The 18,438-nt window shown below is 45.3% G+C and overlaps 1 protein-coding gene across 4 annotated transcripts in view; it reads left to right on the forward strand.

The window, feature by feature from the left end:
• Window positions 1-18,438, forward strand: part of gatd3 (glutamine amidotransferase class 1 domain containing 3) — a 48,372-nt gene that overhangs the window by 18,520 nt on the left and 11,414 nt on the right. For 2 of the 4 annotated variants that reach the window (XM_059969023.1, XM_059969024.1), the window contains exon 6: window positions 3,742-3,981. In XM_059969023.1, the coding sequence (XP_059825006.1) occupies window positions 3,742-3,981 (240 nt within the window). Of the gene's footprint in view, window positions 1-413; window positions 571-3,741; window positions 3,982-4,987; window positions 5,450-6,794; window positions 6,944-18,438 lie in introns of those variants that run through there. The other 2 variants (XM_059969025.1, XM_059969028.1) reach the window with 2 other exon arrangements.

Below are 18,438 nucleotides of genomic sequence, written 5' to 3' on the forward strand. Positions count from 1 at the left end.
CGCCCCGATTCATTGACACACAGAACTCTCCTGATGTACATCAATATCACCCTCTTGTCACCTCGCCCCGATTCATTGACACACAGAACTCCCCTGATGTACATCGATATCACCCTCGTGTCACCTCTCCCCGATTCATTGACACACAGAACTCCCCTGATGTACATCGATATCACCCTCGTGTCGCCTCGCCCCGATTCATTGACACACAGAACTCCCCTGATGTACATCGATATCACCCTCGTGTCACTTCTCCCCGATTCATTGACACACAGAACTCCCCTGATGTACATCGATATCACCCTCGTGTCGCCTCGCCCCGATTCATTGACACACAGAACTCTCCTGATGTACATCGATATCACCCTCGTGTCGCCTCACCCCGATGTTTAACCAGACTGATTTTGCCTCAGGTTGTGTTGCATTGCCCCAGTGCTGGCTGCCAAGGTGTTACCTGGGGTAGAGGTTACAGTTGGCCATGAGGAGGATGAAGGTGGGAGGTGGCCGTACGCAGGAACGGCAGCTGCCATCAAGGCCATGGGTGCCAAGCACCGAGTTACTGAAGTGGATATATCCTTTAGACTGGTCACTCTGCATAGAAGTGGTTGTGGGTAATGGGCTGCACAATGAAAATTGGGTGCTGGATGGCTATGAGGCACAGAATCAGAATTAGACCATTCAGCCCATCAAGTCTGCTCCACAATTCCATCATGGTTGATTTATTATCCCTCTCAACTCCATTCTCCTGCCTTCTCCCCATAACCATAAGACATAAGAGCAGAATTAGGCCCTTTGGCCCGTCGAGTCTGCTCCACCATTCAATCATGGCTGATCTGTTTTTGCCCTTCCTCACTCTTACTCCTGGTCTTCTGCCTGTAACCGTTGATTCTGTGGCCAATCAAGAAAATCAATCTCTTAGATACACCCAACAACCTGGCACTCACAGCTATCTGTGGTAATAAATTCCATAGATTTACCACCCTCTGGCTAAAGAAATTTTACTGGATCTCTGTTTTAAATGGATGCCCCTCTATCCTGAGGCTGTGCCCTCTTGTCCTAGACTCCCCCACCATGGGAAACATCCTTTCCACATCTACTCTGTCTAGGCCTTTCAACATTTTGAAAGGTTTCAATGAAGTCCCCCCTCATCCTTCTAAATTCCATTGTAATAACTCTTTCATTTCTGGAAACATCCTTGTGAACCTCCTCTTAACCTCTTCAATGCCAGCAGTTTTTTTTTAGATGAGGAGCCCAGAACGTTCACAATACTCAAGGTGAGGCCTCACCAGTGCCTTATAAAGCCACAGCATCACATCCCTGCTCTTGTATTCTAGATCTCTTGAAACGAATGCTAACATTGCATTTGTCTTCAACTCCTCTCACTCATCTGCAAGTTAACCTTTAGGTTGTTATGCACAAGGACTCCTAAGTCCTTTTGCAGCTCAGATTTTTGATTTTTCTCCCCAGTTAGAAAATAGGCTACACATCTATTTGTACTACCAAAGTGCATGCCCATGCATTTTCCAACATTGTATTTCATTTGCCACTCTTTTGCCCATTCTACTGATGTCTAAGTCCTTCTGCATCCTACCGGTTTCCTCAACAGTATCTACCCCTCCACAATCTTCGTACTATTTGCAAACTTGGTAACAAAGTCATCTATTTCATCATCCAAAGCATTGATATACAGCATAAAAAGAAACAGTCCCAACACTGACCCCTGTGAAACACAACTAGACACTGGCAGCCAACCAGAAAGGGATCCTTTTATTCTCACTCGCTGCCTCCTACCAATCCACCAATGCTCTAACCAACTTAGTCATTTTCCTGTAATACTACGGGCTCTTAACTTGATAAGCAACCTCATGTGGCACCTTGTCAAAGACCTTCTGGAAGTCTAAATATACACCATCCACTGCATCCCCTTTATCTATCCTATGTGTAATCTCCTCAAAGAATTCCAGCTGGGTCGTTGGGCAAGATTCTCCCTTAAAGAAACCATGCTGACTTTGTCCTATCTTGTCCAGTATCTCCAAGTACTTCTTCGGTTTTAGAATGCATCTATCCTGCACCTTCCTCATTTTTCCCAGAAACTCACAACATTGCTGCTGTGCTGTTGTCCTGCCAGCAGCTCCTTCCAATTTACTTTGGCCAACTCTTCTCTTATACCACTGAAATACTGTTTACTTCACTGAAATACTGTTATGTCAGACTTTACTTTCTCCCTATCACATTTCAAATTGAACTGGATCATATTGTGATCACTGCCTCCTGAGGGTTCTTTTACCTTTAGCTCCCTAATCATCGCCAGTTCATTACCTAACACCCAATCCAGTATAATTGATCAACGACAAACTGCTCTAAAAAGCCATCTCTTAGGCATTCAAGAGACTCACTCTCTTGAGATCTATAACCAACCTGATTTTTCCAATTGACCTGCATGTTGAAGTCTCCCATGACTATGATAACATTGCCCTTTTGATAGGCCGCCTTTATTTCCCATTGTAATCTGTGGTCCACATTCCAGCTACTGTTGGGAAGCTTGAATATAACTGCCATTAGGCTTCTTTAATCCTAGCAGTTTTTTAACTTAATCCACAAGGTTTCAGTATCTTCCGATCCTATGTCACATCTTTCTACTGATTTGATGACATTCTTTACAAGCAGAGCCAAGCCACCCCCTCTGCCTACCTTCCTATCCCTCTGATACAACATGTAACATCGGACATTCAGCTTCCAACTGCAACCATCCTTCAGCCATGATTCAGTGATGGCCACAACATCATACCTGGCAATCTGTAATATTGCAACAAGGTCATCCACCTTTTTTCTTATACTCCGCGCACTGAGATACAACACTTTGAATAAAGTATTTGCTACCCTTTTTGATTCTGCTTCCCTAATGCATTGATACTTAACCTGCTGGCAGCAATTTTGTCCTGTCACCTGCCAGCCCTTCCTGAAGTCTGCATGCTATCTTTTTTTTTTACCATCTTCCCTATCCTGAGACCTTTCACTCCAATTCTCAACCCTTGCCAAATTAGTTTAAACCGTCCCCAACTGCTCTGACAAACCTGCCTGTGAAAATATTGGTTCCTCTCGGGTTCAGGTGCAACCTGTCACTTTAGAACAGGTCACATCTTCCCCGGAAGAGATCCCAGTGATCCAAGAATCTGAAGCCCTGCCCCCTGCACCAGCTTCTCAGTCACGCATTTAGCTGCCAGACCATCCTGCTTCTACCCTCACTGGCTCGTGGTAGCGGCAGCAATCCAGAAATTACTACCCGGGAGGTCCTGCTTCTCAGCTTTCTGCCTAGCTCTCTAAATTCTCTTTTCAGGACCTCATTGCTTTTCCTTCCTATGTCACTGGTACCAATGTGTATTAAGACATCTGGCTGCTCCCCCTCCCTCTGCAAAATGCTGTGGAAGCTATCTGAGATGTCCCTGACCCTGGCACCTGGGAGGCAACATAGCATCCAGGTGTCCCGTACATGTCCACAGAATCTCCTGTCTGTTCCCCTGACTATAGAGTCCCCTATCAATACCACTTCCCTCTTTTCCCTTGCACCACAGACCCATGTTCAGTGCTAATAGCACAGTCTCTGTGGCATTTCCCTGGGAGGTCACCCCCCCCCCCCCCCCCCCCACAGCTGTATCCAAAGGGTATACTTATTTTTGTGAGGAATGGCCACAGGGGAGCTCTGTTCTAACTGCCTATTCACATTTCCATTTCACCTGACAGTCACCCAGCTACTCGCCTCCTGCAACTTTGGAGTGACTACTTCCCTGTAACTCTGATCGATGATCTCCTCACTCTCCTGTACAAGCCAAAGGTCGTCCAGCTGCTGCTCCAGGTCCCTAACACGGTCTTCAAGGAGCTGCAGCCGGATGCACTTTACACAGATGCTCCCTGGGAAACTTTGGGTCTCCCAGGACTCAACATCCAGCATGAAGAACACACAACAGCCATTTACTACACCAGGTACAGTAAGGGGGGGAGGTGGGGAGGGAACCTTAACAGAAACTTACCAGAGTGAACGCCTCTTTTGAGCCAAAGCCTGACAGACCTGCTTTCACCACTGGCCTACCCCAACAGTGGCTGCCCCACTTGTCCCTTCTATACTTTTAAAAGTGCGTCACTGACCTGCGAGAAACCACACCGCTGTGGCCTGCTCCTGCTGCTGAATGGACCATTCAGAATGAGCTTGAATGCCCATAAAGCTTTCCTTTTAAACAAGGATCACCGAATTGCCAGAAACCTTGTCACTGTTGCTAATCACGAATCTATCCACCACTGTTTTAAATGCACCCAGTGACTTGGCCTCCACATGTGTCTGGCAGTGAATTCCACAGGTTCACTACCTTCTGGCTAAAGAAATTCCTCCTTATCTCTAAATGGAAACCACTCTATCTGACTCCCCCACTGTAGGAGGCATCTTCTCCACATCCATGTCCACTCCATCTATAGGACGTTAAGGCCATAAGATAGAGGAGCAGAATTAGGCCATTTGGCCCATCGTTTGCTCTGCCATTTCATGATGGCTGATCCAATTTTCCACTCAGCCTCAATCTCCTCCTTGTTCCCTTTATCCCTTCATACTCAGGACCTTTCAATATTTGATAAGCTTCAATGAGATCCCGCCCCTCGTTCTTCTAAACTCCAGAGCTGTCAAACACTCGTCACACATTAACATTCTTATTCTTGTTTGTGAACCTCTGGTCCTCTCCACTGCCAGCACATCTCTTCAAATAAATGGTGATTGTGAGTGTTGGTTCCTCAGTGGTGACATTAGGTACTTAGGCCTTGGGACATCCTCGGTGTCAGGGTTTCCTGGAATGGGGTATCCCTGGGTATCAGATTCTCTGGGTTGTATTTCTCTGCTATTGGTTCCTGGAAGTGGGGTTTCCCCTGGTATGTGGACTCCCTATGTGTTACAGTGCCCTGAGTGGGAGATGTTACTGTGTCATTCTCCTTAACGTGTCCTCACCAAGCTCATGTGGATTCGGAGAATAAGATTGTGACAACTTCGGCCTTCATGTGTGAGACTAAACTTCATCAGATCTTTGATGGGATTGGTGAGATGGTGCAGAGGGTCCTGAAGCTGACAGCGAAGTGAGGGAGAAGTGGGGTGTGTGTGTCTGTGTCCTTGTGTGTGCATGAGAGATTTTGTGTTCATCTGTGCGTGTGTGTGTGTTTGTGACCCCAAGCGTGCACACGTTTCTATTCCCACGCAATCAACTGTAGCTAGTTGCTGCTTGGGGTGATTCCTGACTGTTACAGAACGAAGCAGACGTTCATCGCCCTGCCCTGTGACCACTGTTTTCCCATGTACACGTGTGATCTGCCACTGCTTGCCTTAATTAAGCTGTATTGATTTCAGTAATTGAAAGGATTATGTACTTGTGTGAAAGCTATGCAATAATGTCTCATTAAATTGCTGTGATGTGAATTGCGTGTTGGCACTCACTGGGCAAGTAAGGGGACAGCGAGCAGTCGGGTTATGTGTGGCCACTCACTGCTGCCTGTACAGTCAGGTTGTGTTCTAGGTTCCTACATTACTGGCAAGCTGAGGGATCTCACACACACTTCTATCAGATCCTACCATCTATAGCCTTCCTGTCACCTCCTAGCCTCTGCTACTATTCCCACTCTCCCCTCCCTCCATCTGCCTATCACCCTCCTCACCCGGATCCACTCATCACCTCCCAGACTTGTTCCACCTATAACACCAACCTGTGTGTGGAAAAAGTTGCTCCTTAGTTGCTCCCTGTCCTCTCTTTTCATCCTCCATCTTTCAGTTCAGCTGAATGGTTTTGACCTGAAATATCGACAGACCATTCTCCTCTTGCCCACATACGGATGCTGCTTGACCCACTGCTCCTCCAGCATCTTTTATTCTGCCATTGCTGCCATCTCTGTCCCCATCATCTCTATCTGGCCTCTACTAGTACCCCAGCGGACAAGTCTGTGGTTCATTCTCTGCTCCCAGGGTGGGGCTAAGGAGATCAGCCTGCGAGTGCAGGGAGAGAGGATCAGATGGGGGCTAATGGATGTGTGTGGGATCTGCAAGACCTTGGATCCCCTTGGTTTCTTGAGGTTGACATAGCCAGAGGGAATGGGAAAGAGAGAGGGATAAGCTCCCAACAGTAGTGTTCAAATAGCAACGCCAATTGCATTGGTCTCTGCCATACCTTTGGGTTCATCAGCTACCTGGAGGGGGGAGCCTGCTACTTGGGCAATGGCGTGCTCTCTGTATTGTACTGCTGTAGATCATGTATCAAACTAGGGCCCCAACCACTGGGGGCCCTGCTGTATCCCAACCACAAGCAGATGCCACCTCCCCACTCCCACAGGGACAAACCATACTGCTCTGACATGGAAATCCTTCGCCATTCCTTCATCGGAACTGGATTCACAGCGGTGAAACTCCCCCCCCCTTAACATGGGTGGACAGAACCACATTGTAAGGACTGCAGCAGGTCGAGAAGGCAGCTCACTATCAATTCTCAAGGGTAATTAAATGCTGTCTCAGCTAGGCAAGTTGACATTCTTTGAATAAATGAATGGAAAAAAGGTGACTGCACACATTCTGAGAGTTTTACAAAACTGATTCTAATTCAGGGTCTCGAACCAGAATGTCAGCAGTTACTTCCCCACCCCACCTCCCACCGACATTGTGTTCCTTCGGCATAAAGACATAGAAAAAAATTGGGCCATTCATGGCTGATGTATTATTCTTCTCAATCCCAACTCTTGCCTTTTCCCCATAACCTTCAACACTCTGACTAATCAAGAACCTATCGGCAAACGAGAATATCGGCAGATACTGGAAATCCGAGCAACACACACAAAATGTTGGAGGAACTCAGCAGACCAGGCAGCATCTAGGAAAAGAGAATCATCGACGCTTTGGGCCAAAACCACTTGGCAGGAGGGTTTCAGCTGGAAACATCGACTGTACTCTAGATGCTGAAGAACCTAACAGCCTGTGTTTTAAAGATACTCAGAGTGACTTGGCCTCCACAGTCGCCTGTGGCATTGGATTTCTCAGATTCACCACTTTATAGCAAAATAAATTATTCATTTCTATTCTAAGTGGATGTTCCTCTATTCTGAAGCTGTGCCATATGGTCCTAGACTCACTGACTGTATAAAACATGCTCTTCACATTCATAAGAACATTAGGAATAGGAGTAGGCCACCTGGCCTTCGAGCCTACTCTGCCATTTAAGAAGATCATGGCTGATCTGGCCATGGACTCATCTCCACCTACCTGCCCTTTCCCCATAACCCTTAATTCCCCTACTATGAAAAATATAAACCAACCTTCTCTGAAATATATTTACTGAGGTAGCCTCCACTGCTTCATTCACTACTCTCTGGGAAAAGCAGTTCCTCCTCATCTCTGTCCTCAACCTAATCACCTGAATCTTGAGGCTATGTCCCCTAGTTCTATGCTCACGTACCACTGGAAACAACTTTCCTGCCTCTCTCTTATCTACCCCTTTCATAATTTTATTTGCTTCTATAAGATCACCTCTCATCCTTCTGAGTTCCAGAGAGTACAGTCCCAGGCCACTCAGTCTCTCCTCACAATCTAACCATCTCTGGAATCAACCTGGTGAACCTCCTCTGCACCGCCTCCAAAGCCAGTATATCCTTCCTCACCAGAACTCCAGGTGCAGCCTCACCAGTACCCTGTACAGTTGCAGCACAACCTCCCTGCTCTGAAATTCAATCCCTCTAGCAATGAAAGCCAACATTCCATTTGCCTTCTTGACAGCCTGCTGTTCCTGCAAACCAACCTTTTGTGATTCATGCACAAGCATTCCCAGTCCCTCTGCACAGCAGCATGCTACAATCTTTTACCATTTAAATAATCTGATCTTCCATTTTTCCTTACAAAGTGAATGAACTCACATGAACCACAGTGTACTCCATCTGACAGACCCTTGCCCACTTAATTAACTGATCTATACCTCTATCTTCTGCACAATTTGCCTTTCTGCTCAATTTAGTATCATCAGCAAACTTAGATACTCAACACTTGGTAATGTATATCATGAACAGTTGCGGGCCCAGCACCGACCCCGTGGCACACCGCACACCGCACACCACTGATTGCCAACCAGAGTAACACCCATGTATCTCAACTGTGCTCTCTATCGGTTAACCAATGCTCTGTCCTTGCAAATACATCACCCCAAATCTACGCATCCTTATCTTATGAATGTCTTTTATGCGGCATCTTATCGGATGCATTCTGGAAATCCAAGTAAGTAATATCTATCTGTTCCCCTCTATCCACTGTGCTGGTTATCTTCTCAAACAACTCCAGTAAGTTTGTCAAACAGGACCTGCCTTTGCTGAATCCATGCTGCGTCTGCCTGATGGATCCATTTCTCTCCAGATGCCTTGCTATTTCTTCGGTGATAGCTTCAAGCATTTTCCCAACTATGGATGTTAAACCAACTGGCCTGTAGTTACCTGCCTTTTGCTTACATCCTTTTTTGAACAGTGGTGTGACATTCGCCATCTTCCAATCCACTGGGACATGCTCAAAGTCCAGAGAATTTTGGTAAATTATCACCAAAGCCTCAACTATAACTGCTATTTCTTTCCGTACCTTGGGATACATTCCATCAGGACCAAGGACTTGTCTATCTTTAGGCCCACAGGTTTGCTCAGCACTACCTCTTCAGCGATAGCTATTGTTACGAGGTCTTCACCTCCCATTACATCCATAACATCTCTCTTCAACATGTTAAATGTGTCCTCCATCGTGAAGACCGACACAAAATTGTCTTTCAAAGCCTTGGTCATTTCCTCATTACGCAATATCAATTCTCCCTTCTCCTCCTCCAAGGGACCTGTGTTCTCTCTGACCTCCTTTTCCACTGTATATAATTTAAAACTTTTACTATCAGTTTTTATATTTTGTGCTAGTTTATCTTCATAATCTCGCTTCCCTTTCTTTATTGCTTGCTCAGTGGTTCTTTGTTGTTTTTTAAAGTTTTCCCAATCTTCCAGTTTCTCACTGCTCTTGCTGACTTTGTATGCACAAGCTTTTAGTTTGATGCCTTCCTTTATTTCCTTAGTTATCCATGGTTTTCCCCACCCTTACTGCCCTTGCTTTTATCTGGAATATACTTTTGTTGAGCATCATGAAAAATATCTTTGAAAGTCTTCCATTGTTCCTCAACCATGCCATCATATAGCCTGTATTCCAGGTCTACCCTATCCAACTCCTCCCTAATCCCGTTGTTTAGGCACAATATACGAACGATTGCACCCTCCATCTGTATGAGAAACTCAATCGTACTGTGGTCTCTCTTTCAAGACCACTCATTTTACCTGTCTTATTACACAAGACCAGATCCAAGATAACACCTTCCCTTGTAGATTCAGTAACATGCTGTTCAAGAAATCTATGAAACCTTCCTCAAGACTGCCCTGACCAACTTGATTCCCCAATCTATGTGCAAGTTAAAGTCCCCACAACAACTTCTGTTCCATTCCTGCATGCCTCAGATCTTTCTCTTATTTATTGCCTGTGCCACTGTGATATTCAGTGGCCGATAGACAACTCCCACCAGTGATTTTTCCCTTTACTATTCCTAATCTCTACCCAGATGGATTCAACAGTCTGCTCCTTCGATCTTATATCATCTCTCACTATCGCCCTGATCTCATCTTTAATTAAGAGCGCTACCCCACCTTCCTTACCTTCCTGCCCATCCTTCCATATTACCTGATAGCCTTGGATATTTAATTCCCAATCCTCTCCACCTTGCAACCATGTTTCTGTAATGGCCACTAAATCAAACCCCTTTGTACTGATTTGTGCCACAAGTTCACTGTTTCAAATACTACAGGCATTCAAGTAGAGTGCCCTTATACTCATTGTGCCTTTAAAATCTAGTAATCTTTGTCTGTTTTTGCACTTGACTGCTGTACTCCACCCTTACTTTTCTCTTTTTTGTCTTTTTCTTTATCTTTGTTGACACTTCACTTTTTTGCTTTATCCATAATTCTCCAATCTGTTGAACTCAACCCTTTACTATTTAGTTTAAGGCCCTATCCACCACCCTAGTTATGCAATTTGCTAGGATCCAGGTCCCATCAGATGGAGCCTGTCCCATTGGTAGAGCTCCCTCCTTCCCCAGTAATGATGCCAATTTCCCATGAATTAAAATCCACTTCCCCTACACCAATCCTTGAGCCACGCATTTAACTCTCTAATCTTCTTGATCCTATGCCAATTTGCATGTGGCTCAGGTAGTAATCCAGAGATTATCACCTTTTTGATTCTGTTTTTTAATTTAGTCCCTAGCTGCTCAAATTCCCTCAGCAGAACTTCTTTCCTTGTTCCTCATATGTACCCACATGGACCATGACAACTGGATCTTTCCCCTCCCACTGCAAATTCCTCTGTCGGTCAGATAAGATGTCTTGAACACGGGTACCAGGCAGGTAACACAGCCTTCAGGTTGCTTTATCCTCATGACAGGGAACTCTGTCTATTCCCCTGATTATACTATCCCCAATTGCCACTACATTTCTCTTCTTTCCCCTTTTTTGAATGGCTCCCTGAGCTACGGTGTCACAGTTAGGTTGCTCATCCTTCCTACAGCCCCCACTCTCACCCACACAGCGAGCAAGAATCTCAGACCTGTTGGACAAGCTCAAGGGCTGAGGCTCCTCCAGCACTGTCTATTGGATCCCACTACCCACCTCACTCGCAGTTGCACCCTCTTGTCCCTGACAACAGACTGAATTTGAGGCAGTTAATCTAATGGGCATGACTACCTCCTGAAACAGAGCATCCAGGTAACTCTCCCCCTCCCTGATGTGCCACAGTGTTTGAAGCGCAGATTCCAGGTCATCAACTTTGAACCTGAGTTCCTCGATCCGGCAACATTTGCTGCAGATGTGGTCACCAGGATCCACAATGGGGTTCACCTGCTCTGATATCATGCAGCTACGGCACGTCACCTGATCCTGCATCTTCCCTACTTTATTTAATTAGCTGTAATTTAGTGACTTTTTATTCAAGCTACAAAAATTTTATCCGTGCCTCGTCCAGTGAACTATACATGAAGTGACTTTTAGTGCCGCCTTGTTAGGCCTACAACAACTTTGCCACTATTGCAATAACTGGTTTGCCTTCTTTCCTTGAAACACACGTCTCTATTGACACTAGCACTAGTGAACTGCTTATGCAAAGGAGAAAAGTCTGGCTGCCCAAAACATGCTAACATTACATTTGCCTTCCAGCTCAACCTGCAAGTTAACTTCTCAGCAATCCTGCATGAGGACTCCCGAGTTTTGTTTCAACTCAGATTTCTGAATTTTCGTCCCATTTAGAAAATAGTCCATGCCTTTACCAAAGTGCAAAACCATTCACTTCTCTGAACTATACTCTATCTGCCATTTCTTTGCCCATTCTCCCAAACTGTCTAAGTTCTTCTGTAGATTCCCTGCAGTCTCAACACTACCAGGCCTTCCACTCATTTTCACATCACCCACAAACTTGGTCACAAAGCCATCAATTCCATCATCCAAATTATTGACATATAATGTGAAAAGTAGCAGTCGCAACACCAGATCCTGCAGAACGCTGTTGGTTACCGGCAATCAACCAGGAAAGGACCCCCTTTATTCCCACCCTTTGCCTCCTGCCAATCAACCAATCTTCTGTCCATACTAGCATCTCTCCTGTAATACCATGGGCTCTTATGTTGTTAAGCAGCCTCATGTGCAGCGCCTTGTCACAGGGCTTCCCACTCTTTGCCTTCTCCTGTCAGCCCATCTGCCCATGCGTGCAGACGTTGTCTTATTAGACAGAGGTGCTACAACATTTTCCAGATGTGCTCCACACTGTCCCTACTAGCACCCTGCAACACTGCCCCTCTTGTAGCCTGCAGCCCTGGAGCCAGTGAGACAGGGAAGAGGGCAGTCTGGTCTTCTGTGGGTGGTAGATTGCTGCACTTTTATTGATGTAACCTACATTACTGTGTATTATCAATCAGAGAGAAGTTCACAATCTCTGTCCACATCAGCTGCCTATCTACACCTTTTCTTCCAGGCAGATCCTTGTCCCACCCGTGACCTGAAAATAAAAGTATAATTAAAGTACCTGTATGTCACCATTTTCTTGTAGGCATATTCAGTAAATCCATAATAGAATAATAGCCATCATAGAATCAATGAAATAAGGCAGCAATTGGGCGTTCAGCCAATGTAGCAATGCAAAAGTAAATAAAAAGTAATAACAAATAAACAGTAAGTATTGAAGACATGAAGAGAGGGGTCCTTGAAACTGAGTCCATAGGTTGTGGGAATATTTCAGTGATGAGGGAGTGAAGTTGAGTGAAATTATCCCCTTTTGTTGAAGAACCTGATTGTTGAGGGGTAATAACTGTTCTGAACCTGGTGTGAGTACCTTCTTGATGACAGCAGTGAGAAGGGAGCATGATCTGGGTGGTGGGAGTCCCTGATGATGGATGCTGTTTTCCTGTGACAATGTTCCATGTAGGTGAGCCCAATGGTGTGAGGGCTTGACCAACAACGGACTGGGCTGTATTCGCTACTTTTTGTAGGATTTTTCGTTCAAGGGCATTAGTGTTTACATGTGAAGCTGTGATGCAGCCAGTCACTATACTCCCCACTACACATCTATAGAAGTTTGTCAAAGTTTTAGATGCCATGAAGAATCTTCACAAACTGCTAAGGAAGTAGAGGCGCTGCCGTGCTTTCTTCATAATGCACTGAAGTGGTAGGCCCAGGAGAGATCCTCGGAAATGATAACACTGAGGAATTTAATGTGTGCTGACCCTCTCCACCTCTGATCCCACGATGAGGACTGGCTCACGGAACTCCTGAAGTCAATAATCAGCTCCTTGGTTTTGATGACATTGGTTGTTGTTGTGGCACAGGTTTTCAGTCTCATTTCTATACAGTATGCTGATTCATCACCTCCTTTGGTTCAGCCCACAACAGTGGTATTGTCAACAAGCTTGAATATGGCATTGGATCTGTGCTTTGCCACACAGTCTCAGGGTAAAGTGAATAGAGCAGGGTGCTGAGCACCAGTGGAGACGTTACCAATTCAAACTGACTGGGGTCTGCAAGTGAGGCAGTTGAAGTTCCAATTGCACAAGGAGGTATTGAGGCCAAGGTCTTGGAGCTTATTGATAGGTTTTGAGAAGATGATAGTATTGAATGCCAAGCTGTAGCCAATAAAGAACATCATGATGTATGCATCTTTGACAATAGACAATAGGTGCAGAAGTAGACCATTCGGCCCTTCGAGCCTGCACGGCCATTTTGAAATGATGGCTGATCATCTACTATCAATACCCGGTTCCTGCCTTGTCCCCATATCACTTGATACCCCTATCCATAAGATACCTATCTAGCTCCTTCTTGAAAGCATCCAGAGAATTGGCCTCCACTGCCTTCCGAGGCAGTGCATTCCAGACTCCCACAACTCTCTGGGAGAAGTTTTTCCTTAACTCTGTCCTAAATGACCTACCCCTTATTCTCAAACCATGCCCTCTAGTACTGGACTTTCCCAGCATCTGGAACATATTTCCTGCCTCTATCTTGTCCAATCCCTTAATAATCTTATATGTTTCAATCAGATCCCCTCTCAATCTCCTTAATTCCAGCGTATACAAGCCCAGTCTCTCTAACCTCTCTGCGTAAGACTGTCCAGACATCCCAGGAATTAACCTCATGAATCTACGCTGCACTTCCTCTATAGCCAGGATGTCCTTTCTTAACCCTGGAGACCAAAACTGTACACAATACTCCAGGTGTGGTCTCACCAGGGCCCTGTACAAATGCAAGAGGATTTCCTTGCTCTTGTACGCAATTCCCTTTGTAATAAATGCCAACATTCCATTAGCCTTCTTCACTGCCTGCTGCACTTGCTCATTCACCTTCAGTGATTGACTCCTAGATCTCTTTGTATTTCTCCCTTACCTAACTTTACACCGTTCAGATAATAATCTGCCTTCCTGTTCTTATTCCCAAAGTGGATAACCTCACACTTATTCACATTAAACGTCATCTGCCAAGTATCTGCCCACTCACCCAGCCTATCCAAGTCACCCTGAATTCTCCTAACATCCTCATCACATGTCACACTGCCACCCAGCTTAGTATCATCAGCAAACTTGCTGATGTTATTCTCAATGCCTTCATCTAAATCGTTGATGTAAATCGTAAATAGCTGTGGTCCCAATACTGAGCCCTGTGGCACCCCACTGGTCACCACCTGCCATTCCGAGAAACACCCGTTCACCACTACCCTTTGCTTTCTATCTGCCAACCAGTTTTCTATCCACGTCAATGTCTTCCCCCCAATGCCATGAGCTTTGATTTTACCCACCAATCTCCTATGTGGGACCTTATCAAATACCTTCTGAAAATCGAGGTACACTACATCCACTGGATCTCCCCTATCTAACTTCCTGGTTACATCCTCGAAAAACTCCAACAGATTAGTCAAGCATGATTTACCCTTGGTAAATCCATGCTGGCTCGGCCCAATCCTATCACTGTTATCTAGATATGCCACTATTTCATCCTTGATAATGGACTCTAGCATCTTCCCCACCATTGATGTCAGGCTGACAGGTCGATAGTTCTCTGTTTTCTCCCTCCCTCCTTTCTTAAAAATTGGGATAACATTAGCCATTCTCCAATCCTCAGGAACTGATCCTGAATCTAAGGAACATTGGAAAATGATTACCAATGCATCCGCAATTTCCAGGGCCACCTCCTTTAGTACCCTAGGATGCAGACCATCTGGACCTGGGGATTTGTCAGCCTACAGTCCCATCAGTCTTCTCATCACCGTTTCCTTCCTAATGTCAATCTGTTTCATACCCTATGTCCTTGGCCCATCCATACATCTGGGAGATTGCTTGTGTCTTCCTCAGTGAAAACAGATCTAAAGTACTCATTAAATTCTTCTGCCACTTCTCTGTTTCCCATAACAATTTCACCCAATTCATTCTTCAAGGGCCCAACATTGTTCTTAACTATCTTCTTTCTCTTCACATACCTAAAAAAGCTTTTGCTATCCTCCTTTATATTCCTGGCTAGCTTGCGTTCGTACCTCATTTTTTCTCCCCATATTGCCTTTTTAGTTAAGTTCTGTTGTTCCTTAAAAATTTCCCAATCATCTGTCCTCCCACTCACCTTAGCTCTGTCATTCTTCCTTTTTTTTAATGCTATGCAATCTCTGACTTCCTTTGTCAACCACTGTGGCCCCTTTCCCCCCTTTGAATCCTTCCTTCTCTGGGGGATGAACTGATTTTGCACCTTGTGCATTATTCCCAAGAATATCTGCCATTGCTGTTCCACTGTCTTTTCTGCTAGGATATCCATCCAGTTAACTTTGGCCAGCTCCTCCCTCATGGCTCCATAGTTTCCCCTGTTCAACTGCAACACTGACACCTCCGAGCTGCCCTTATCCTTCTCAAATTGCAGATAAAAACATAATATTATGGTCACTACCTCCTAATGGCTCCTTTACTTCTAGATCACTTATCAAATCCTGTTCATTACATAACACTAAATCCAGAATAGCCTTGCCCCTGGTCAGCTCTCATACAAGCTGTTCCAAGAATGCATCCTGTAGGCACTCTACAAACTCCCTATCCTGGGGTCCAGCACCAACCTAATTCTCCCAGTTCACCTGCATGTTGAAATCCCCAATAACTACTGCGACATTACCTTTGCCACATGCCAATGTTAACTCCCTATTCAACTTGCACCCAATATCCACGCTACTGTTTGGTGGCCTGTAGACAACACCCATTAGGGTCCTTTTGCCCTTACTGTTCCTCAGTTCTATCCACACAGACTCTACTTCTCCTGATCCTATGTCCCCCCTTGCAAAGGACTGAATCTCATTCCTCACCAACAGGGCCACCCCACCCCCTCTGCCCACATTTCTGTCCCTACAATAGCACATATACCCTTGTACATTCATTTCCCAGGTCTGATCTCCCTGCAGCCATGTCTCCATTATCTCAACAACATCATAGTTACCCATTCGCACCTGAGCTGCAAGCTCATTCGCCTTATTTCTGACACTTCGTGCATTCAGATATAGAATTTTTAGCCCATTTCTCCTCTCTCTGTTTGAATCTCTGCCTATTGTGCTTAACCCAGCTCCCCGAACTCCCATCCCCTAGAATTTTGTTGTCCTCCCTAAATTTACTTATTCTTTCTGCACATTTAACTCCATGTTCCGTCAGACCATCCCTCTGTACATGTGTCCTCCTTATCACTTGTTTCGCCTCACCTTTCTCTACTACACACTTAATATTCTGGAACCGTGCAGTCCTCACCTGTCCTTTGTTCTTCCTCTCGCTATCCTCTCTCACATTCTGGATCCCTGCCCCCTGCAAATTTAGTTTAAACCCCCCCAAGAAGCACTAGCAAACTCCCCTGCAAGAATGTTTGTCATTCTTGCTGTGCAGATGTTCCAGGGTTGAGCAAAGAGCCAATGAAATGGCATTTGCTGTGGGCCTGTTACCCCGGTAGGCAAATTGGAGCAGATCCAAGTCACTTGATGAAGCCTAATGTTTCATCACCAACTTCTCAAAACACTTCATCACCATGGTTGTAAGTGCTACTAGACGCTAGTCATTGAGCCTGGTCACCACACTGTCTTGGACACCAGTATAATTGAAGCCTGCTTGAAGCAGGTGGGTTGTTCAGACTGCTGAAGTGAGTGATTAACAGTCTTGAACACTCCAGCCAGTTGATCAACACAGATCTTTAGTCAGGCACCCATCTGGGCCAGGAGCATCACCCTCCTGAATTCGCATTGGCAAGCTCAGAGACTGAAATCACAGGATCATCAGGGGCTGTGGGCATTTGTGATGGTTCCTTCATGTTTTGATGGTCAATGTGAGCAAGAGGCACTGAGCTCATCTGGAAGCTGCCTATGTCAGTTGATTTCACTTTATCAGAAGTAATAGCATTTGAGTCCTGCCATAACTGTGAGATTCCAGTTCAGTGCAGATTGTTACTTCAACTGTGACATGGTTTCCTGGAGATCGTACCTGGATCTCTTGTGTAACTTTACTGGTTGCCTGACTTGAATTGCTGTGATCCGGCCCTCAGCAGGTTGCAGATCTTGTGATTCATCAAGGGCTTCTAGTTGGAGAAGACGGAATGATTTTGTGGGGATGATATACACGATGAGTCCACAAGGCCCATTGCTCTCAGGGGTGGTGACAAATTTAGCAGGGTGCTCGAATGTTGCTGCCAACAGCGCCTGAAATAAATATTCATCAGTGTGCCAATGCATATAAACGAGCCTTTGCTGATTCAGACATTGGACTCATCCCACATGTGATGAGTGGAGCCTTTGGACAGCTTCCTACACTGTGCTGTCCTAGAATATAGTACAGACCATTCAGCCCACAATTTGGTGTCAACCTATTCTCTACATTTAACCTACTCTAAGATCAATCTAACCTCCCACATAGCATTGCTACCCTGGGAAATGTCTCTGTCAATCTGTGGCTCTTATCATCTTGTACCCTTCTATCAAGTCACCTCTCTTCCCCTTCTCTTCAAAGAGAAAAGCCTTAGCTCACTCAACATTTACTCATTAAACCATGCTCTCTAATCCAGGCAGCATCCTGATACATCATCTCTGCACCCTTTCTAAAGCTTCCACATCTTTCCTAGAATGAGACGACCAGAATTGAACACAAGTGTGGTCTAACCAGGGTTCTCTAGAGTTGCAATATTACCTTGCGGCTCTTGAACTCAATCCCCTGGCTAATAAAGGTTAATGCACAATACACCTTCTGAAGAACCCTAATTTTGAGGGATCTATGAATGTGTCAGACCTACCCTTGTTGGTGCTACCAAAGTACAGCACCTCACACTTGTCTGCATTCAATTCCATCTGTCATTTTTTCAGCCCATTTTTCCCAGCTGGTCCAGATTCCACTGCAAGCCATTTTAGCCTTCCTCACCTTCCACCACACCCCCAATCTTAGTGTTATCCTCAAATTTGTTATCCAGTTAACCACATTATCATCCAGATCATATATATATATATATAGATGACAAACAACAACAGATGCAGCTCTGATCCCTGAGGCACACCGCTAGTCACAGGCCTCCAGGTCAGAGAGGCAACCCTCTACTACCACTCTTTGGCTTCTCCTGTAAAGCCAATGCCTAATCCAATTTACTACTGCCAAGCGACTGAACCTTCTGAATTCTGTCAAAAGCCTTGCTGAAGTTCATGTAGACAACATTCACTGCCTTTCCTTCATCAACATTCCTGGTAACTTGCTCAAAGAACTAAGTGAATTTGAAGGCAGGGGAGTTAAAGAGACAGGCTTTTTTGGCCCATCATGCCTATGCTAAGCATAAAGTAGCCATCTATAC

Source organism: Hypanus sabinus, chromosome 4, assembly GCF_030144855.1.
Source record: "Hypanus sabinus isolate sHypSab1 chromosome 4, sHypSab1.hap1, whole genome shotgun sequence".
Classification (NCBI taxonomy): domain Eukaryota; kingdom Metazoa; phylum Chordata; class Chondrichthyes; order Myliobatiformes; family Dasyatidae; genus Hypanus; species Hypanus sabinus.